This window comes from Astyanax mexicanus, chromosome 14, assembly GCF_023375975.1.
Source record: "Astyanax mexicanus isolate ESR-SI-001 chromosome 14, AstMex3_surface, whole genome shotgun sequence".
In the NCBI taxonomy this organism is placed as follows: Eukaryota; Metazoa; Chordata; class Actinopteri; order Characiformes; family Acestrorhamphidae; genus Astyanax; species Astyanax mexicanus.
This window is the reverse complement of record NC_064421.1, coordinates 42585624-42609037: the sequence shown is the minus strand read 5'-3', so window position 1 is coordinate 42609037 and position 23414 is coordinate 42585624. Positions and strand designations below refer to the sequence as shown.

Here is a 23414-nt window from a genome sequence, read left to right as displayed (position 1 = left end):
AAGGAACTCAGTGTGGATCTGAAAAAGCGAATTATTGACTTGAACAAGTCAGGGAAGTCACTTGGAGCCATTTCAAAGCAGCTACAGGTCCCAAGAGCAACTGTGCAGACAATTATACGGAAGTATAAAGTGCATGGAACAGTTGTGTCACTGCCACGATCAGGAAGAAAACGCAAGCTATCACATGCTGCCGAGAGGAGATTGGTCAGGATGGTCAAGAGTCAACCAAGAATCACCAAGAAGCAGGTCTGCAAGGATTTGGAAGCTGATGGAACACAGGTGTCAGTCTCCACAGTCAAGCGTGTTTTACATCGCCATGGACTGAGAGGCTGCCGTGCAAGAAAGAAGCCCTTGCTCCAGAAAAGGCACCTTAAGACTCGGCTGAAGTTTGCTGCTGATCACATGGACAAAGATAAAACCTTCTGGAGGAAAGTTCTCTGGTCAGACGAAACAAAAATTGAGCTGTTTGGCCACAACACCCAGCAATATGTTTGGAGGAGAAAAGGTGAGGCCTTTAATCCCAGGAACACCATGCCTACTGTCAAGCATGGTGGTGGTAGTACTATGCTCTGGGGATGTTTTGCTGCCAGTGGAACTGGTTCTTTGCAGAAAGAAAATGGGATAATGAAGAAGGAGGATTACCTCCAAATTCTGCAGGAAAACTTAAAACCATCAGCCCGAAGGTTGGGTCTTGGGCGCAGTTGGGTGTTCCAACAAGACAATGACCCAAAACACACATCAAAAGTGGTAAAGGAATGGCTAAACCAGGCTAGAATTAAGGTTTTAGAATGGCCTTCCCAAAGTCCTGACTTAAACCCCATTGAGAACATGTGGACAGTGCTAAAGAAACGGGTTCATGCAAGAAAACCATCACATTTAGCTGAACTGCACCAATTCTGTCAAGAAGAGTGGTCAAACATTCGACCTGAAGCTTGCCAGGAGCTTGTGGATGGCTACCAAAAGCGCCTAGTTGCCGTGAAAATGGCCAAGGGACATGTAACCAAATACTAATGTTGCTGTATGTATATTTTTGACCCAGCAGATTTGGTGACATTTTCAGCAGACCCATAATAAATTTATGAAAGAACCAAATTTTATGACTGTTTTTTGTGACAAACATGTATGTGTTCCGATCACTCTATCACAGAAAAATAAGAGTTGTAGAACTTATTGAAAACTCAAGACAGCCATAACATTATGTTTTTTACAAGTGTATGTAAACTTTTGACCACAACTGTATCTTTTTAATACATCGTCAAAAATGCATCAAATATGGATATATTTATTAAAACATAGGCTTTCTACACTAAAACTCCCCTTCCAATTTGACTTACTGTATTTTTCGTACTATTAGGCGCACTTAAAATCCTTTAATTATCCCAAAAATTGTCGGGTTATAAGGAGCAGTAAAGCCACTCCACTAAAGTACAGCATTATACAGGAGTTTTAGTTTAGTTCTCCAGCACCGAGGCTGAAGTAGCATTAGCATTACCTGCTAACCGCTATTTTTTTAAGATCAGAGGTGAGTATTATCAGATTGTAGCCTGTTGCTGCTGATAACCCTGGCTAGCACTTCTTTAGCAGCATTAGCATTACCCACTAACCATGCTAGCTCTTTTGTTGTTCAGAGGCTAGATTATCAGACTGTAGTCTGCGTTTTTGCTGTGTTAAAACAAGCTACGTGACACAAACCGCTAGCTAATATCGCACTGGTTTGCTGCAGGTTCCTCAGGGTAGCGCTGTCGCTAGCGGTTAGCTATTAATGCTAACGCTACAGCCATAGTGCTGGAGAAATTCGGAAATCTAAGCTTACTGTAAATAAACTGAAGCACTTTACTCATCAATATAAACAGTTTTCAGGAGACAAATCTGTGTAGATTACCATCCAGCACTCATTTGACTTTAAAAGAAAGTATTTTTTAATGCTTTTTTATTTTATTGTTTTGTTTACTTCGCTTAGCTTTACTTAACTTAGTTAGCTACCCCACCACCACCACCCAGCTGTGAGACCTGCTGAATTAGAATTTCCTTATAGTGTCTCTTAAAATAGACGTTTATTGATAGTGCGTCTTATAATATGGTGCGCCTTAAACTGCAAAAAGTATGGTATTAAAAAAAATTACTGCTTTATTAATCCACATGGTGGAGCTATAATCAAATAAATCGTGTAAACCTGCGTTAAAGAATATTGGCTGTGAAATTTCTGTGAAACTGACACCAATAAATCCTTATATCCTTGTATTTGATTATTAAGGAGTATTTTATTACCTAAGTAGCACAGCTGCTGAGATACCCTGTGATTCCCTCCACCCAGAAGTTTGCAGGGCACAAATGAGCCTTGGGTCAGAATAACCAACCCAATAGGGCTGTTACAATTTCCCATACAACATTTTTGCTTTTTTCATATTTTGACATCCTGTACATTGTGTCATAATTTTATGACAAATCTACCAAAAGAAATCCTAAATAAAATGTATCTTTTATCCTTCTGTAAATCTCTATAACTGATCTCAGTTATAGCTTAAACAGCACATTGTCTGATCAAATCTTTCCCACATTTCTAAACTGTGGCAAAAGGCAGCATGACTAATATAGGCAAAAGTGCAAAGACTGTTTTTTACAAAACATTTAACCACTAGTGTTTCTAAAGATGAGAAGGAATCTGCAGAAATCAGCATGTGGCTAAACCGTGTAACAGTGTTGCCAAATCAATGCAGTCTGCAAGATTATTTAAACAGCCTACGATGTAGAGCTTAGATCCGGCCCAAAAAATCCAGCCCGACCCGACCTGAACCTGTGCATTTTCTGTCCGAGCACATCCCACCCTATAAACTGTAATTATGAGTCCAAGCCAGATTTAAACCCAGCATTTTTTTGGTAAGTAGAGCATTAAAACTGAGCTTTTTAAAAACATTTTTGGGCTGTTTGAATGAGCGAAATCTGTTCAGAATTATTGTAATTAACATTGCAACCCTGAAGAAATGTTTATTAAGAACAGATCTCCAAAAGATTAAAACACAAACAATGTAAACAATGATCCACAAGCCTCTATATTGGTAAATTAAGCTACAAGAATGATGTCTGAATGACTTTCTTCTAATCTAATTTAACGTGGTTTAAGAACATAAAATACAAATCTTTCTGAACAAACAAACTTAAATATTTAGCATAAAGAATACTTACAAAAACACACAAAAAACAGCAATAAGGCAATGCCCTGCAAGTCAAGTGCGTATTGCGGACAAGTGGAGGAGGCCACGTCTGCGTACGGGGTAGGCAAGAGCTGCATGATTATAACATTCTAGCTGTGGTTTTGATAGATCATATTTTTTTTTTTTGTCTGATTTATTTATTTACAAAAAAAAAAAATTTTTGGCTCTGTGTGATGCTGAGATTTGTGCTCTCAAATGTCGGCCTTGACTTGCCATATTGCTTCTATATAATTTAATATATTAAACACACTGAAAGTAATTAATTATGTATTGCAGTATTAAGCTAACTACCACTGAAGGTGATGAGCTGCTTTCCAGTATCAACAACACCATATTTTCCTGAGGTCTGAACACAGTTTTACCATTTTGTTCAGTTTGCACAAGGCTTTGACTAATGGGCAGGGTTGTAAAAAGTCAACATTGTGAAGTAACAGTTTGGTGCTTTTGAAATTGGCCTGTCTAACAGCTCTGTTTTGGTTATGCTAGCTTTTCTGTGGTAGGAGAAAGTGGTGCTTGAGGTTCACGGTCTGTCACTTAGTCTCGTCTGGAGGCACTTTAAGCATCTTAAGCCCACCCATACCTTTATCACCTTTACCTCTGACCTTATCACTCCTGCCTGTGTGATAAGATAAACATTCAAAACTCCTGGTAACAGCAAGAATACAGCATGTTAATGGACTCAACGAGGGTCCTCAAGGACGTAAGGTATTTGCTAAGATGTTTATCTTGTCTTCTACAGCAGTTATCCGGTGGGAGGTGAGTACCTGGTGTGTGAGAGAGGCGTAGAGGAGGTAGCCAGCCTGTGTGTGGACGATGCCTTTAGGCTTTCCTGTGCTGCCCGAGGTGTAGAGCATGAAGAGCATCTCCTCACTGTCCATGGGCTCTGGAGCACACTCAGAAGACTCTCTGGCCATGGCCTACAGGCATAAAGAAAGAGAGATTATATATTCATACACTGTTGTTTTACCATACAAAAGAACATAAAGAACCTAGCCATACATCAACATGGTCTTCTTTGAATCATACATTATTAAGCGAAAATCTGCTTGTGTTTTAGCCTCTGATCCCACCCACTGCTTATTCCAACTGCCACACCCCGGGTTGCCAGGTAACCACTTTTACACTGTTTAATCATCGTCAACGTCTTCTCCAGCACATCCCAAAGTTCCTCAATGTGGTTAGGGTCTGAAAGTCTCATACTCTTTGTATGGTAGGCAATCACCAAACGTTTAATAAATCACCATCATTTAACATTTTTTTTTCTGCCTTCCTTTCTCAATGATGTTCCCTCACTGTCCTTTCACTTTTTAAAAACAGTTCTTAACCAGATTTTAGTAGTTTCAGCAATCTCCTTAGATGTTTTCTCTGCTTGATGCATGCCAATATGTTGACTCTTCTGAAACCACAGGTTCTGTTTTTTTGCATGGTTGTTTAACAAATGAGAAGCTACTCACTGCATCAGTTAGGGTTAAATAACTTGTTGCCAGCTGAAGCACACTTACCCATGCAGTAATTATCCAATTGGAGGCTCTTACCAATATGCTTAATTCAATACAGGTGGTGATTTTTTTTGGCCAGGCAGTGGCATAACATCAAAGTCATTTTGGACAATATACCTTTGCTTATCGTGACTTATCGTGACTAGGTCTTATATTGACTCACTTTAGCTACAAATGTGAATAGAGTTGTTGCCACTGCATCATTTATTGGCACTGGCAACCTGCGTAAGCTTTGCGTCTGTGGAGAAGGGGGTGGGACCATCGCTGGGTAGCAGGGAGCTCAGCCACACAAAAAATACCCATATTAAAAAATAAAATCTATTCATTTCATTTCAGCACAGCCTTCAACCCTCCTCATCATTGTTGTCCTTACCTCCTCCAGGGGCGTGTCCAGTTTGCCCATGGGCACACTGTGATTGGTCCTCTGAGCCACCAGAACATGTTCAACTGTTGGGCAGTTCTTCACTGCGGAGTCCACCGTAGCTTTCAGGTTGATAAGGCGACCACCTCTCACACCCTGGTTACAGGTGACCACCACCTTGCACTGGGCTGTGGGTGGGCAGAAGGGTGTGTGTTGGGAGAGAGAACACAGAGAGACAATAGATCAGACCTGTACTGAACCTGCTGCCCAATTAAGGGAAAGAGGAGGTGGTTGCTAGGGTGTTACTTGGTCGTTGCTACGTGATTCATGTGTTGTTTTACTTTGCTGACATTTAAATAGCAAGATTGTAATAATAAAACCATAAAAACACATTATTTTTAAGATAATGCAGTGGCTGATATGCTTCAACAATTCCCAGGTGGTTGCTAGGGGGTTACTTGGTTTTTGCTACGTAAATACTGTGTCAATCTACTTGAAAAAGGCAAAACTGTCTTAATAAAACAATTAAAAGTGCATTTACTGAATAAATGCAGATCCCAGGATGTTGATAGTTAGGGATACTTGGGTGCTACTAGGTTTTCGCTGAGCTGTTACACCCCTCAGCAGTAACCAGTAGACCAGTAAAGAGCAAACAGCACATGACTTACGAGTGAAACATTACTCAGTACACCTATAATTTACTTCAGCGGTCCTTGGGTTTACAGTTTTCTGCCCCTTTGACCTTTTCCTTACAAATGCAGCTCTTATCTTTCACATTAAAGCAAATACTAACAGTAAAACTTAATACCCAACTTCTGCTCACGGTCAGGCACAAAGGCAAGCATTAAAAAAAAACTCCAGTGTTATGTAATGTAGCCAAGAAACATGTGGCCAGGCCAGTGTTCTGAAAGTCATCACACCAATGCTCAAGAGAGTATTACTGCTATTGTGGTGAATTTCAGTTCCACATCTTTATTACTGGATAAAAGTTACAATAAAACCTCATTTTAATAACCTTTGAGGTTCTGATAAATGCAAACTTTTAGAAAAGTTTAACTGAATTCATAAAGACTGTGCTGCTTCAGCAATTCCCAGGTGGTTGCTAGGGTGTTACTACACTTCGCAAGGGGCTTGCTGTGCTGTTTTACTTGACTAAAATCTGAACAGCTTAAAAATGCATTTCCTGAAGAAAACTGGAAAAAAACCTAAAAGCAGTGACTGTGCTGCTTCAGCAATTCCAAGGTGGTTGCTAGGGTGTTACTTAACTGTGCAAGGTGGATGCTATGCTGTTTTACTTGCCTAAAATTTGAACAGTTTAAAAATGCAAAAAAAACTAAAGCAGTGACTGTGCTGCCTCAGCAATTCCAAGGTGGTTGCTATGGTGTTACTACTCTTCGCAAGGGGCTTGCTGTGCTGTTTTACTTGACTAAAATCTGAACAGCTTAAAAATGCATTTCCTGAAGAAAACTGAAAAAAAAAAAAAACTAAAGCAGTGACTGTGCTGCTTCAGCAATTCCAAGGTGGTTGCTAGGGTGTTACTTAACTGTGCAAGGTGGATGCTATGCTGTTTTACTTGCCTAAAATCTGAACAGCTTAAAAATGCATTGCCTGAAGAAAAATGGAAAAAACTAAAGCAGTGACTGTGCTGCTTCAGCAATTCCCAGGTGGTTGCTATGGTGTAACTACTCTGTGCAAGTTTGTTGCTGTGCTGTTTTACTTGACTAAAATCTGAACAGCTTAAAAATGCATTTCCTGAAGAAAACTGGAAAAAAACCTAAAAGCAGTGACTGTGCTGCTTCAGCAATTCCAAGGTGGTTGCTAGGGTGTTACTTAACTGTGCAAGGTGGATGCTATGCTGTTTTACTTGCCTAAAATTTGAACAGTTTAAAAATGCAAAAAAAACTAAAGCAGTGACTGTGCTGCCTCAGCAATTCCAAGGTGGTTGCTATGGTGTTACTACTCTTCGCAAGGGGCTTGCTGTGCTGTTTTACTTGACTAAAATCTGAACAGCTTAAAAATGCATTTCCTGAAGAAAACTGAAAAAAAAAAAAAAACTAAAGCAGTGACTGTGCTTCATCAGCAATTCCAAGGTGGTTGCTAGGGTGTTACTTAACTGTGCAAGGTGGATCCCATGCTATTTTACTTGCCTAAAATCTGAACAGCTTAAAAATGCATTGCCTGAAGAAAAATGGAAAATAACTAAAGCAGTGACTGTGCTGCTTCAGCAATTCCCAGGGGGTTGCTAGGGTGTTAGTTAGTGGTTGCTGTGTTGTTTAACCTGCCTACCACCAGGCTGTTTTGAACAGGGAAGTAAATGTGTTGCAGGTCTAGAATACAGGCTTGGATCCATTTTAATAAATGAAATAAAGTTGAGCAGACAAAACATGAAATGTTGCCTTAATTTTTGGTTGTAAATTATTTGGGGTTGTAAATAAAATCTCAGGATATTCAGATATGGGTTGTTTAACCTCAGTGGCAAAAGAATCTTTCATAAATAAAGTGCAGATCCTGTGAATATGTATCTAAAGTGCAGTCATTTTAATATGCTCACACATTAAACTCCTAGTTAAACATTCACACAGCAGTTCCACTTCCTCCCAGGGTCTGAGCTACAGTGTGGTAACATGTGGCAACTAGTCAAATTCAAGGCCTGCAGCTATTCTACGATACTTCTTATCTGGTAAAATGCAAGAAGGTCAGAAAGTGGAAAAGAAAAAACTGTGAACAGCTGCAGTTTTATCAGCTGAAAACACACAGATTAATGAGCTGAGCAGCACATGTACAGACCACTGAAGTCCATAAAGAGCTCAATAAATTAGGTCATTTAATAGAGGTGTGCCAAAAAATCGATTCACATAAGAATCTTGATTCTCATTTACTACGATTCAGAATCGATTTAAAATCGATTCTGAGGGGCGGGTTTTAGACTGATTTTGGGCTGGGTATTTTTGTTGGACCTGGCAACCCTGGGGATAGCGCTTGTCCTTTCAAACGGAGATCTTCCAGACACACACAGAGCGTAGGTGTTTGAGAATCACCGGTAAGATGGCAGAACAAGCACTATATTACCTTAGATTAACGTGTAGTTTCAATGTTTTATGGCAGAATGCTTCATAACAAGCATAAAAAAGATCGCTAGTAGTTAGTTTCAGTAACTGTTAGCTAGCTAACTAGCTAACTTTCCAGTTCCACCTTAAATAACGCTACAGGTGGCAGCGGGCTGCAGCATTTAAGGCGGAACGGAAAAATAACAATAAGCTAATCAGAGCTAATTTCAGCTCCTCATCACAGAGGAATTAAGGAATGGACAATATGAATTAATTTCTCCACCTCCTGCCCCCTTTCTGAAGAAATACAACGACCTTAAAGTTAACTAGTTAATCAGCAGCTGCTCCTGAACTTTAGCGCTTCACTGCTATCATCACATCAGCCCAGCAGCGTCACCTACACACCACCGCTAGTAGCCTGGTAATAAAGCAGTGTTATTTATTATTTATTTATTGTTCATTAACGTCATTGTGATATCCCAGTGATTTCTCTGTCACTGAGGACCCACATTCCTGCACATTTTATTGTTTTTGTAACACATTACTTGCTCCAGGACCAGTGTATATTATGGAGGGTTTTTTCAATAAGATTCATAAGCCAGAAGCAGAAATTTGTATAATTCAAATCGTTTTGAATCAAAAATCGATTTTGAATCGAATCGTGGCCCCCAAAATCGGAATCGAATCGAATCGTGAGATAGTAAACGATTCCCACCCCTATCATTTAACCCTTGTGTGGTGTTCAGGTCTGTGGGACCCGTTTTCATTTTTCATCAAATGATACTAAAAAAATATTTTTTCTAACTCAAACTCATTGGCATTGGCTCATTTTTTGTGAAAAACATATATCAAAACACATTTTCTATAAACACACACTGTACACCCCCCCTACACATTTATATTACATACAGTATGTTTGGCCAGGGGCTAATAAACATTGCTTCATTTGTAAATTTGAAACAAAAAAAAATTCTACTCATATCTTGAGTTTAATTCATTTTCTTTTACATTTTATTAAAAAACTAATAAAAAAAAAAGAGTAGCACTTTTTGAAAGAAATGTAACATAAGAAAGGTAAAGGGCAAATATTAACCATGTAAGCTGTTTATATTGCTTGCAATTTAGGTGAAGCGAGCATGTGTAAAGCATTTTAATGTAAAATTGCCTAATTTTGCTGAATTAAATACAAGTAACAAAGTAAACGAGTAACAAAAATATGAACAAGGGTTAAAGCTAATCTGGAATTAAAGACTAATGTTCACATATTAGCAGTGGGCTAGTATATTTGCGATAACGATGGCAATACAAGAAAAAAAAAGTTTTTAAACTAATTTCAAGAAAATACTACTGTATAATTTTTTTTTTTTCTTGAGCCCTATCCAGATGGGATTAGTTTCTCAGGGGGGACATTCGTGAAAAATAATTCACACTTCTACTCTACCAGTGATAAAACTCCTGCATAAGGACTGCAACTGAAAAAACAGGAGGACCAGTGAGTTTTTTGGCTTTCTCAGTCACATGACATCGCGTTCAGTAGCTCCTCCATTTCCACTCGCTGTTTGTGTTTGTGCGGATCTTAGTGGAAGCACGGGCCTAAAGTGTAATTATGGTGCGTGGCATTGGACAAATAGCTATTTTATTAAACGCAAGGTGACGAATCTCAGAGATGTGTGTCCAGACAGACCTGTAATTTTCTCAGTGGACGTCTAAGAAAAACACATACATGCTTCTTTCAAACGGGTATAACATCACAGAGGACCTAGGGCTTTAGACTCAGATTTTGTATGAAATAATAATAAAAAGTGTAACAAAATATAAAATGAAACAAAAATAAAAGTAATGCAACAACAAAAATCTACCACAAAAAAGTGCGGCGTATTTATTGCATGCATATAAACTCCAAACAAACAGGTTTTTTTTAATTGCCCACCTTTTTTGCTATATTATTTCTATATTATTAATTTGGAACACCCCTTTCAATCACATACAATTATGTCATATAGGAATAAACTGCAAGGAAAATATCTGTCCGAACACTATTTTTCCTGAGGTTTCATTAATTTAGCTATTTTCTTACATTAACCATAAACATATTCTGTCTCGCTTTCCAAAGAAAGCTAGACAGCATTTACAGAACTACAAATTTAAAATATTTATAGAACACTGAATATTTTTTACATCCCAGGAAAAGAACAACAAAGCTCAAAACATTTATCTCTGCAGTGCTATTTTAATCATGCATTTACTTTAGCTCAGTAAAATTTTTCAATTAGTTTAATTTTAGTCATAAATGTACCTCAGCAGTGCTACTCAAGTCACATGTAAGTGAAATTTGCACAGAGAAAAACAGTATATTTTTGGCAAACAAACAAATACTAAGGCTAGCCTAGGTTAGCTTATGGTACTATGCTAATTCTGTACAGCTCGTATTTTTCTTTCAGCTGTTTTGAGAAGCTATAGCTAGTAAACTGATACAGAGAGTCAAAAGGTAATGTAAGTGGACCTAATAAAAAAAAGAAATTAGTAAAATTATAGGGTTTCTCACTTTTTGTCCTAGAAAATCTGAGAAGTACTCTAAAAAGGGCAGAGTGTGAAAAGGTGTTAAACTGAACCTAAAGATACAGAACGAAAAAACTTAATCTAACATATTGATATTGAAGTTACTGAAAATATAATGCATATCAATATAATGACAACAGCATACACAGAGACAAGTGTAAGTGTTAAATAATTCAGAGATTTGTCTCCTTTATGCTAATGACTGCTATTTCTTTGTGTTGGAGGTTTGTTTACACCTCCAGCCTAATCAACGCCGCTGAAGATGCAGTTCTTCTTCCCAGGAGGAGAAAAACTGACCACCAGCCAAGTTAGAAACTACTATTAGCTGAGCAGCAGCAGACTTCCTCTTCATGCCATTTGCGCCAAATAAGAGCAGTCAGGCAAAAGTAGCCCAGGGTCAGCAGCCCAGGCTGAACAATCCACCCACACAGTCTACAGAGAGCGTTCTGCCAGAGCTGGACTGCAGTTTATCAGCTCTTTACAGTCTGTTAGACTGGGTTCACACAGCAGCTAAAAGTGGCCCAAATACAGCCTTTACATTGTGTGTGTGTGTGTGTGTGTGTGTGTGGCAGTGTAAACAAAAAAGAAAATGTTCTGATTCTCATTTGGGACACTTCAATATGTGGTATTAAAACATATGTCAATACATATGTGATTCTCAACAATATGGCTTTGTTCACAAAATCCAATTTTCTGATCAAATCTGATCACTGAAACTCATATTATATAGATGTTTTACACAAAAGTGATCTATTTTAAGCATTTACTTATTTTATTGTTGATGATTATAAATTACAGCCAATGAAAACCAAACATTTGAACAAAATATACATCTCTGGAAAAAAAGAACAGACCACAAAAAATGCTGAGTTTCTTTAATTTTACCAAATTGAAAACCTCTGGAATATAATCAAGAGGAATATGGATAATCACAATCCTTCAAAACAAACTGAACTGCTTGAATATTTGCACCAGGAGTAAAGGCATAAAGTTATCCAAAAGCAGTGTGTAAGACTGGTGGAGGAGAACATGCCAGTTTGCATGAAAACTGTGATTAAAAAACAGGGTTATTCCACCAACTATTGATTTCTGAACTTTATAAATATAAATTTGTTTTCTTTGCATTATTCGAGGTCTGAAAGCTCTGCATCTTTTTTGTTATTTCAGCCATTTCTCATTTTCTGCAAATAAATGCTCTTAATGAGAATATTTTTATTTGGAATTTGGGAAAAATGTTGTCTGTAGTTCATAGAATAAAACAATGTCTATTTTACTCAAACATAAACCTATAAATAGCAAAATCAGAGAAACTGATTCAGAAACTGAAGTGGTCTCTTAATTTTTTCCAGAGCTGTATAAGACCAACTGGCATTTTTGGCAGTGTGGGCAGTGTGTCAAGTCCTGCTGGAAAATCAAAGGTTGTCAGTAGCAGAGGGAAGCATGAAGTTCTGTAAGATTCTTCAGGAAAACACTGCACTGAATTTGGACTTAATAAAACACAGTGGACCAACACCAGCAGATGATACATGGCCCTCCAAACCATTGTTTCTGGATTTCATTATGACCTATTGAAGTGGCCCAAACAGCACAAACAACACATTTTGTGTCACATGATGTAAAAGATAAGATTTGGGCCACAATTAAACTCTGTGTAAACATAACATATGACTGTCTTAATGGCCATATCGGTATTCATACAACTTTTCCACCAAGGAAAAACAAAAAAGGCTGCGAGTAGAAGAAAAAATTAGATATGTCAGATATGGGTTACATTAAAAAGATGGTGTAAACAGCCTAAACTAAATAGCAGATTTGGTCAGAAAGTCAGATTAGTGCCACTTTTTACCTGCTGTGTGAAGGTAGCCTTAGTGTACTCACCGTCCTGAATCCGTCCAGCCAGAGCCTCAGAACTGAACCCAGCAAACACCACCGTGTGAACCGCCCCAATCCGAGCACACCCCAGCATGGTCGCCACCGCTATTGGAGACACAGGCATGTAGATGGCCACACGGTCACCCTTCTGCACACCAAGACTCTTTAAGGTATTAGCTATCCGGCAGGTCATCTCCAGCAGCTCTCTGTCAAGAAGAAAAGAAAGACGTATTAATTATGGCTGCGGGAAAAAATTACATAGCAAATGTTCTTTTTTCTATGATATATATCGCAATATTAAACAACGCAGGGCATCAACAATCCATGACGTCACCAGCCCCATCCCCACCCACGCGCCATCTCGCATCCGGACCAATCAAGAGCTGAGTAATTGCAAAGCTCTCACAGCAAAACAACAGTAATTGGCCCTTTAAATGGCTTTTTAAAGTGTAAATAAATAAAGGTGAATTTAGCTGGAACTGGCAAAATATGAGGTGCACAGCTTTCGACACATGCGTTTACAAGCACGTGCCCAACCATGTGGATGGAGGCCATGCGGTCACCTTGTGTTTACTCCTGTACATCCTGCGATGTGACTATTGCACATGTGCACATCACGATGACGATGCTTAAATGATATATTGCGCAGCCCTAATGGTAATAGGTAAAGACTTGCACATGCCTCTTCTGACACATGTGAAGACATCCACTGTCTTTTCTCGAGCTGCTGCTAATGCAGCATTGCCAAGCTTTCCGGAGGAAAGAGCAGTGACTTGGTTCTGATATATCAGCTCACAGACGCACTGTGCTGATTGACATTACCCTAGGAGTGATGAGGGGAAAGAGCGCAATCTACCCTCCCAGAGAGAGCAAGATTAACTGTGCTCTCTCGGGGCTCCGGCAGCTGATGGCAAGCTACATGACTAGGATTCGAACCAATGATCTCCCTATTATAGTGGCAGCATTTTAAACCACTGGACCACTCGGAGCCCCGAGCTCTACTAGTACTTAAGAAATATATAAATATAAAAAAACAATCTAAGCACAGTGAAAACCTACTGAATATTACTAAAAGTGATGATATATTGAGAAGTTAGCTCTGACAATCAATCCCAACTGTTTATCCACAGTCAACACAGTTTCTTTACAGGAGTTGTATGAGTATTCTATTTTGGCTCAGTTATTTGCTGCTGTATTTGTGTGCCGGCTGATCCGTACTGAGTCATGTTCCCGGCTGAGTAGCTGAGTAGAACATGAATGAAAACCCGGTCAGCGAATCCAGTAAGGGGCTGTATAGTGAGGACACTGTGTACTGAAACCCATACGTCACTGCTCCTCTCTGGGAACATTCAGGGTCATTCAGGCCTATCGGTTACAAAGGCGTGCTCTGATGAACTACTTTCACTTTCGCCTGCTGCCAGCCCCGCGAAGAGAAACAGGAATCAGCACCTGCCCCAACTAACTGACTATTTACAGCAAACAAGCCTAGGAGTGGGAATTTGTGTTCTGCACACTGAAATACGTCACAACAGTCGTGTAACTACTATATATAACTATAACTATAGTATAATAGTATAAAATACAAAATAAAATACTATACAATGACAATGACTATCATAATAATCCCCACTCTCCCACTAGCCTGCACTCACACTGCGTTTAAACAATCCGTGCCCGAGCACGCTTACGTCAATACTCGGAATTCAACACCCCCACCATTAAAAGCACCCTCTCTTGGGAGCGCATCTTCTTGATAAAAGAGGAGATCATCCATTTTAATTTACTTTTACTTATGTATATATCTCTTTATAAGCATGGCTTTTGTGTCTCCTAGGGTCACTGAGGTCAGACATAAATCTTCACTGAGGTTATTCTTAAATAGTTTAAAAGAACCAAACCAACCAAACTGTTGAACAGTAAAAAGAATCAACCATCCAACAATAAACCAAGGCCCTATTTCCATAATGCTTAATGGCTTTGCATTGCTCTTTAACGTAAGCTTTTCAGGTCTGAACTCCTCCTTTAATGACTTCTCCAGATGGGAACACAGTTCTTTGAAGTGTTCTCCTCAGTCTTCTGCTGATCTGACCACAATGTGACCCAATGCTGCTCAATAAAAGCAGTGTGGTGAATTATTCACAGCCCTGAATAGCCTCTGGGCCGAGCAGCAGATAAAGAGGTGGCTTAATGCTGCCCAGTGTTTTGTCAACAGGTGACGATTCCACAACAGACTTTTTTGGCGGGACATGGGGACTGTAAATATTTGGCCTGTAGCTCTGAAAGGAGCTCTGCCAAGAACACGGACATTCCATTTCAAAAGTCTGGAAATGATCAAACACACACACACACGGGCTGGACGACGTAAGCATGAATGATAAAGTGCACTCAGAGCAATAAAAAAAATAATATAGCACACAAAGCTTTAAAGGGCCTTTAACCTACAGTGCCAGTCAAAACTTTTTTTTTGTTTACTATGTAATTCCATATGTGTCCCTTAATTGGTTTCATGTTTTTAATATTAATCTACAATGTAGAAAATAAATTATGTAAAGAAATAAAAACAGTAAATAAAAAGGGATGTCCAAACCTTATGATTGTTTTGTTTGGTTGTTTATATCTTATACCTTATTTTTTCCCCATTTTCTCCCAATTTAACTAGGACAACTGTCTTACCCATTCAGCTGCTACCCAGCTGTATATCCCATATCACTGGTAATGCCTCCGACACATGTGCAGTCAGCCACCACCTCTTTTGTAACAGCAAGAGTAGCATCACAGCACTTTCAGATGAAAGCAAAGCGACTCTGTTACAATACAGCAGCTCACAGATGCCTTGTGCTGATCGACATCACCCTTTGGAGTAATGAGGGGACAGAGCGCCATGTACACACTCAGAGAGAGCAAGGCCAAAAAGTGTGTTCTCTCAGGGCTCTAGCAGCTGATGGCAAGCTCCATGACCAGGATTCTAACCAGCGATCTCCTGATCACAGTGACAGTGCTTTAGACCGCTGGACCACTCGGCCCACCAATTTTTGTTTATTACTTAAATTTGATAATTTGCTATTAAAAGGCTTATAAGCTACATTTTCCTGTCCTGCAACAATTAGTGAGTAAAGCATTTCAGTTTATTTACTGTAAGCTTAGATTTACAGATTTACAGACTTACACTAAGGCTGGGTGCAGCAGCATTAGCATTAGTGGCTAACCTCTAGCACTAGCTGTGGTTAGCACAAGTAAATACCACCTGACAGCGCTACACTGTGGAATCCTGAGTGTTCTTTTTGTTTTTGTCTACATGATAACAAAGCAGTGTAATTGCATGTAATGTATTCTGCTCTGACCTGTAGGTGACCCTCTCCTCCGTTCCTGGTTCATCCTTCTCCCAAATCAGCGCCACTCTGTCTGGATCCTTCGCAGCGTGCACATCCAGACAGTTCACTGTCAATCAGATCATACACATATTTAATCATATTTCCAAATCTAAATTGAAACAGAGGCAGGGTCACAACATCACTTCAGAACGTTACTCTAAACCAAGAACTCTAATATTGAGAGAGCAAACACACAGATATTTGGTTCTCATAAATCAAAAAGTTTGGTTTTTAAAGTATGCATTTCAGACAAACCGATGACCACCTTTCCATATGTTAAGCATGGGGGCGGATGTATCATGCTACATGGCTACAGGTGAATAAAATCCAGGACCAAGGCCTGTAGACGGCTTCTACAAACATTATTTAAAAAATGGGTCGCTTTCAGGAGCTCACTGAACTACAGCATGTTACTGTGTTAGGATGCAGCACCTGTGCAACAACCCAGTCATGAAATATTCCACAGTCAACTGGCAGTGCTATTATAGCACAGTGGAAGCAGCTGATAACGACAGCGACTCTGTGCTCGGTCAGCGTAAAATAACAGAGCGGAGTCAGCGGATGCTGAGGAGCATAGTGCACAGAGGAACCAACTTTCTGCAGAGTCACAGAATCACTACAGACCTCCAAACTTCATTCAGCTTCAGATTAGCTTAAGCCTTACATCACCAAATGCAATGCAGGCGAGCAGATAGCTTTTTAATTTACAATCATTACAATCATCTTTTTTCCAGAGCAGTATTTATAGCAAAACAGCAAAATATATTATTATTATTATTTCAAGACCTAACCCACAACCCTTTAACTAAAACATCAATAAACACCTGCAGGGCAGTCAAAGAATCTCACAGAACCACAAGCTTTTAGCAAGAAGAGTACGTAAAAATCAAAAGTACTGACCATGCAGTGTGCACATAACTTTGCTTTGAACCATGTTTAAAACTGTAGTAGATCAAAAAAATAATAAATAAATAAAAAGCAAATCTTGTTTAAAATGCTTGAAAACGTTTTAGCTTAAACTTTAATTTTTTGGCATTTTCTTCTAAAACTGTAGTAAATAAAAAAATATATAAATAAAAAAAAGCAAATCTTGTTTAAAATGCTTAAAAACTTTTTAGCTTTAACTTTTTTCTTCTTCTTCATTTTAGCTAGCTATATACAATCCACAGATATTTTGACCAGGGGTGCCCAAACTTTTGCCTGTCACGTTATTTACATGATATAACAGTAAACCCCCCCCCCTGCTGAAAAAAAAACAACAAGGCCAGCTCAGGTCAAGCTGGTCAAACTGGCTAAGCTGGATGAGCATTTTAGATTTTAACCAACATAGGGTACGTTTCAGCAGGAGTTTGATGGTTTATTGTTTAGATGGAGTACAATCATAATCAGGTAGACCAACCTAGATATCCAGCATGGTCAGAGTAACGACTGCTTGGCTCTAAATTCAAAAACAGACTTTTTTTGTTATTTCATCATTTTAATTATAGCGAAGAGTAAACAGGTTTTCAGATATTTAAAATTTGTGATTGTGAATTTCTGATGGTTCTATAGCTTAATATGTTTATGAGCAAAGCCAAATAAAATTTATTTTGAAATGCTTTTACTTTACATTATCAATTATATGTCAGTTACATACAGCTCTGGAAAAAATAAGAAACTTATAAAGTATGAGTTTCTTTGATTTTACCAAATTAAAAACCTCTGCAATATAATAAAGAGCAAACTGGATGATCACAAGCCATCAAACCAAACTGAACTGCTTAAATTTTTGCACCAAGAATGGCATGAAATGATCCAAAAGCAGTGTGTAAGACAGAGGTGGAGGTGAACATGCCAAGATGCATGAAAACGGTGACTAAAAACCAGGGTTATTTCACCAAATACTGATTTCTGATCTCTTAAAACTTTATGGAAATAAACTTGTTTTCTTTGTATTATTTGAGGTCTGAAAGCTCTGCATCTTTTTTGTTATTGAAGCCTTTTCTCATTTTCTGCATGTAAATGCTCTAAATGACAATATTTTTATTTGGAATTTTGGAAAAAATGTTGTCCGTATTTTATAGAATAAAACAACAATGTTCATTCTACTTAAACATATACCTTTACATAGAAACTGAAGTGGTCTCTTAATTTTTTTAAGAGCCGTATAAAGAAAAAATAATTATTTTTGTTTAACTGTTCTAAACTTGCCGCAGTTAAAGTGAACAGCATGTTTAAATATATATATATATATATATATATATATATATATATATATATATATATATATATATATATATTTTTTTTTTTTATTTTTTTTTTCTTTATTTTTTTTCCTGTGAGGAGAAGTAATGAAAACCCAAAAATATATATAGTAAATTATACAATAGTTTGATATTTAGGCCCAAACACACACAAACCATCAAACACCAGCTTCTACCATCTGCAACCAGTTACTAGCAAAAGCTGCTCTTTTTCAAGCTGTTTTTCAGGCTGTGTTTTTAAAGCTGTTGAAACTTAAAGTTCTTACTTTCGAAACTAAACAAAAACAACAAAAGAAAGTCTTGTCGGCAGATTTGTAGAGTCAATAAAAGTATTTTATTTTAATGCAGAGGTGTAATGCAGGCCTATTTTAGGGGCTACACCCTGTGTTCCCTCCCTGACCAGAACCCAGCCTACTCTACAACAACAGCCACAGCCAAGAACCGCTAACTGACAGCAGAGGGGAAATGATAAGTCAGTAAAAATGGAGGAAGCTGGCTCTCTTCACTAAAAGAAGTGACGGTTTCTCACCGGAGACGTTGAGCTTCCCTCCGCGGAACCAGCTGACTCTCCCCGCCGTCAGGTCGCAGTCGCTAACCTGCTGGAAGTCTGAGCTCCAGGCCAGCCTGTCTCTGGCCACCGAGCCCCAGAACAGCTCCGGCTCCTCCACCGACAGCGCGTACAGCTCCGGGTACGACCTGCCCGCCAGCTGCGGGCTCAGGGCGGGAGTGATGCCGGCCAGGCTCCTGCTGCAGCTCTGCGGGGAGAACCAGGTTCTCCAGCGGTGCGGTCTCCTCCGCAGAGGCGCTCCGGCTCTGCCCAGCAGCGGGTAGAGGAGTGTAGCGGTCCGCGCAGCCATGTCTCAATTCTCCATCTGAGTCTCTGACTCCAAACCTCACAAACTCCTCCAACTCACCAACAAACTCCTCCAGACTACAGACCACGCCCACCACTAACTCCTACTGCAGGACACCACGCCCACCACTAACTTCTACCAGCGGCGCGAGCAGCTCACAGGAGACACACCCAGAACTGACACGTCGACTGTCAACAACAGACCAAAGACACGCCCACCGTCCAGAACAAAGCACCCTGAGTGAGACTGGACTTGAAGCATGTACAATATGTACAAATATGTCAAAACAAAGTATTCCCTGCAAAAAATAAGAAACCACTAAAAAATTAAGAGTTTCTTTGTTTTTACCAAATTAAAAACCTCTGAAATATGGATGATCACAAGCCAGCAAACCAAGCTGAACTGCTTAAAGTTTGCTCCAAGAATGGCATAAAGTTATGCAAAAACAGTGTGTAAGACTGGTGGAGGAAAACCTGCCAAGATGCATGAAAACTGTAATTAAAAACCAGGGTTATTGCACCAAATATTGATTTCTGAACTCTTAGAACTAGTTTTTGTTTGCATTATTTGAGATCTGAAAGCTCTGCGTCTTTTTGTTATTTCAGTCATTTCTAATTTTCTACAAATAAATGCTCTAAATTACAATATTTTTATTTGGAATTTGGGAGAAATGTTGTCCGTAGTTTATAGCATAAAACAATGTCCGTTATAATCAAACATATACCTATAAATAACAAAATCCGAGAAACTGATTCAGAAACTGAAGTGGTCTCTTACTTTTTCCAGAGCTTTTTATTTCAATTACCTTGCCTGTTTTATCATGATAGGGTGAATAGCCTCTGCTTTACATTAACTTTACTCGGCAGCAAGAAAATACTGATAGCTTGATAGTTATTATTAGCATAGCTAAATTTATTTTACTGTCCCAGCTGGCCACCAGCGTCAATAAACGTTAATTTCAGGTTGAATGTTGGTCATGACATCAGATGACAAACATTTTACGTCAGGATAACGTCTAATACTGTTACTTGCAAGGATGTTTCTATATACTGTCAATTATATATGCAATTTCTTTATAGTGAAACATTAGTGGAATTCTCTTTTAACTGTCCTGAACTCGCAGTAGTTATCGGGAACAAACGGAGACGCGAACTTTAAAGTGATAAAGGATTAGAAAGCGAGTCAGAGGGGGCGTGTAGGGGCGTGTCAGGCGCATATATCAGATGGGGGCGGGGTCTGAGAGGTTGCTAAATGGCAGTGTGGTCAGCCTGCTGTTTCCTAACACTGGATTTTACACAGCAGATCAGCGTCACTCACAGTTCCCGGCAGATACAGGATGTGTATCGAAACACTGTGACTTTTCCTGCTGTAAAACCCAACTGAACACCAGTTTATACTGATAACTGTCTTTATAAAATAGTCTCAGCTGGTCTCTGATGTGTACGGTGGCCGAGAAAGCCCAGCGCAGTGCAAATTGAAAAGCGCTGCAAAAGCACAAAACACATCCATCAAAATTACAACACAGGCGCAGCAAATAGAAAAACGCGCTGCAAATAGAAAAACGCGCTGCAAATAGAACCACAACACAACGGAAGTGAGTCACAACACAACGGAATTTTCCCGGGGGACCTTAAAAGATGCTGTACCAGCTGTATACAAAGGACAATAAGTGGCAAACAAGCTTCTGAAAAGTAAGTTATGTTTATTACCTGTGATTACCACGGTTGTGTGCATATTATTAAAAGTTCTGCTTCACAAAACGCCTTGTTTGCCACTTATTGTCCTTTGTACACATAGTGAAGTCCGAGACGTTGTGTTGTGGTTCTATTTGCAGCGCGTTTTTCTATTTGCAGCGCGTTTTTCTATTTGCTGCGCCTGTGTTGTAATTTTGATGGATGTGTTTTGTGCTTTTGCAGCGCTTTTCAATTTGCACTGCGTTGGGCTTTCTCGGCCACCGTAGTATTGATGGTCAGAGTGGTTGAAAAGCTGCTTATCCAGAAGACCATACACTAAACAAGTTCCCCAGCTCTTTACGGGTCTTTAAAAAAAAAAACATTTTAAGGCTAATTTAAAAAAAAAAACTTAGACAATCCTTTTTTAACCTTGTCTAATAGGTTTATGTTGTAATTCTGACAATAAATTTAGGAGAAAAGTGCTTCAAACAAATAATACAAATAATTCATACAATAATAATTCATACAAAAATAATAATCAACGTTGTTTCAATGCACCAAAGATAAACGTTACTTTTATTTGTTTTGTTAATTTGGCTGGTATACACAACTAAATAAAGTTTATTATTATTATTATTATTATTATTATTATTATTATTATTATTATTATTATTATTATTATCTTGACCAGCATGGTGTATGTATATTGAATATTATTTTGGTTATGCTTGGCCATTCTTGTCTTGCTGGTAAAGACATATGACATATTAAGATGTATTAATTATATAAAAATCAGTGGAAGATTGGCCAAATTCAATGATATTTACATTAATGGTGTCAAACGTTTACAATTTGTAGTATAAATCAAAAAAATATTTTGTGATTAATCATGATTAAAACTCATCATCTTTTTTAATGGTGATCCTTCCGGTATTTTTGGGAGGACAGTAATAGTAGTGTGTTTTTTATAGTAGATTGTAGTTTTTTTGTTTCTTTATTATAATATTTCAGGGTAGTTTTGATGATTTTAAAATGAGAATATTGTCATGTTCTGAGTTATTGAATTTAACAGAGAGATTTAATGTAGGATATAAACGCTAGTGTAGCTCCATATTCCACTAGAGCAAATGAATGGAGGTGAATGGAGGTGAAGTCAAACCCTGAAAACTGTAAAAACTTGAACTTAAAAAAACAAAATAACTGCTTGTCCACTGTATTTTTTATTTTAGAAAGTTTAAGTGTTTAAAGGTTTTTGTTTTTTTTTTGCTAAAAAAAGGCATTTTCTACAGTAAACAGGTTTTAGGCACTATAGACGTCAGCATAACTGTTATAACTGGAGTTTAAAAGCTTTAAAATTATGTCTGCAGTGCTGAAACATTTAATATTGTGAGGAAATTACATTTTTCAGAATAAAAAAATATAATTCGGCACGCTACCTAGTAACTTGGAACACTCTGTCGCAGTGATGCACCTCTCTTATCTGTAGGTCTTCTGGCACCACTTTCCACCAACTCTGGCTGGACCTCTGCTATTAAGCATGTGCTTACATCTAGTGGTCGTTTTCCTGAACTGCACTACAATAGAATTTCTTATTTCTAATCAATTTTTAGAGTTCCCAATGTAACATGATGTTTTTAAGGTGTGGCTAAAGATTGCATATAGTGAAGCCACAAATAAAGGTCCTAGCATAAACAACATATATAATGTCATTTTGTGGCCACTAAAGGCATTTGTGGTCTCAATGAATATATAATCAAATATATAATGTATATTTTCTTGTATAAACTATTATCTTGTAGCCATTGGCCTTAATGTATTATCTCATGTCCTTAATAAAATTGTTTGTGCTCTCTATTTATTGTTTTGCGGCCTCAATGTCTTATCTCATGACCTTTATACATAATTAACCAGTCTTAATATATTATTTTGTGGCCTATATATTTTTTTCTGGTCTTACTGTATTATAATGGCCATAATATATTATATTGTGGCCATGACATAATTTTAAGTGTCCTTAATATATTACCTTTCGGCCTCTACAAACGATCTTGTGGTCTCAATTTTTAATGGGAATATAAAAATAAATAAATGGCACCTTAAATGTCTAGTAAAAAATATGATTTAGAGTAGCAAGTGAAACAAAGAATTATTGGACAAAAAATATGATACAAAATAATAATCATACAAATCATAAATAAATCACGCCAATCACGTGGTAGCAGAGCACCAATCCTGGTAACGGTGGGCGGAGCCACCGCGCCGTACACAGAGCAGACATGGCCAGCAGACGGAGAGGCTGCGCTGGTGTTTGCGGCCAAACCTGAGCTCGCGGAGCTTTAAAACTCAGTGTTTTCACATCGTAACAGCGTGTTTTTGGGTCATAATTTGTCTAAAACCCGCAGTTTGTGGGAAAGTGTGTTAATTATGCTCAGGAATGTGATAAAGAACCGGTTCCGCTAAGCTATGCTGCTCACAAACACTCAGCACTGGAGCTCACAGCCATTTATACTGACTGATCCGTTTCTCAATTCGGTTTCATTTAGAACCGGATTTACACTGTAAAACTGGATCTTAGAACAGTTCTGATGTCACATCCGTCCACAGCTCGCATTTCAGTACGTTAAATGTGGTAACCTGAAACCCCGCGGTAAGTTATGAACACACTTCAGCTTCTGCATTAATTCAGTAAGTTACTTGTTAAGAAGAAACACTGTATTACCTAA

General features: G+C 38.4%; 2 protein-coding genes across 2 annotated transcripts in view; one reads left to right on the top strand and one right to left on the bottom strand.

Annotated features, from left to right (window-relative positions):
* acss1 (acyl-CoA synthetase short chain family member 1) overlaps window positions 1-19107 on the bottom strand; it is a 39317-nt gene extending 20210 nt beyond the window's left edge. The window contains exons 1-5 of the mRNA XM_049463792.1: window positions 18694-19107; window positions 15892-15988; window positions 12557-12756; window positions 5085-5260; window positions 3977-4129 (exon numbers count right to left, since the gene is read on the bottom strand). Coding sequence (XP_049319749.1) covers window positions 3977-4129; window positions 5085-5260; window positions 12557-12756; window positions 15892-15988; window positions 18694-19021 — 954 coding nt within the window. The 5' untranslated portion in view covers window positions 19022-19107. The remainder of the gene's footprint in view (window positions 1-3976; window positions 4130-5084; window positions 5261-12556; window positions 12757-15891; window positions 15989-18693) is intronic.
* Window positions 19108-22961: 3854 nt separating this feature from the next.
* Window positions 22962-23414, top strand: part of hhat (hedgehog acyltransferase) — a 97062-nt gene continuing 96609 nt past the window's right edge. The window contains exon 1 of the mRNA XM_015606155.3: window positions 22962-23338. The gene's annotated coding sequence lies outside the window, so the exon portion shown is untranslated. The remainder of the gene's footprint in view (window positions 23339-23414) is intronic.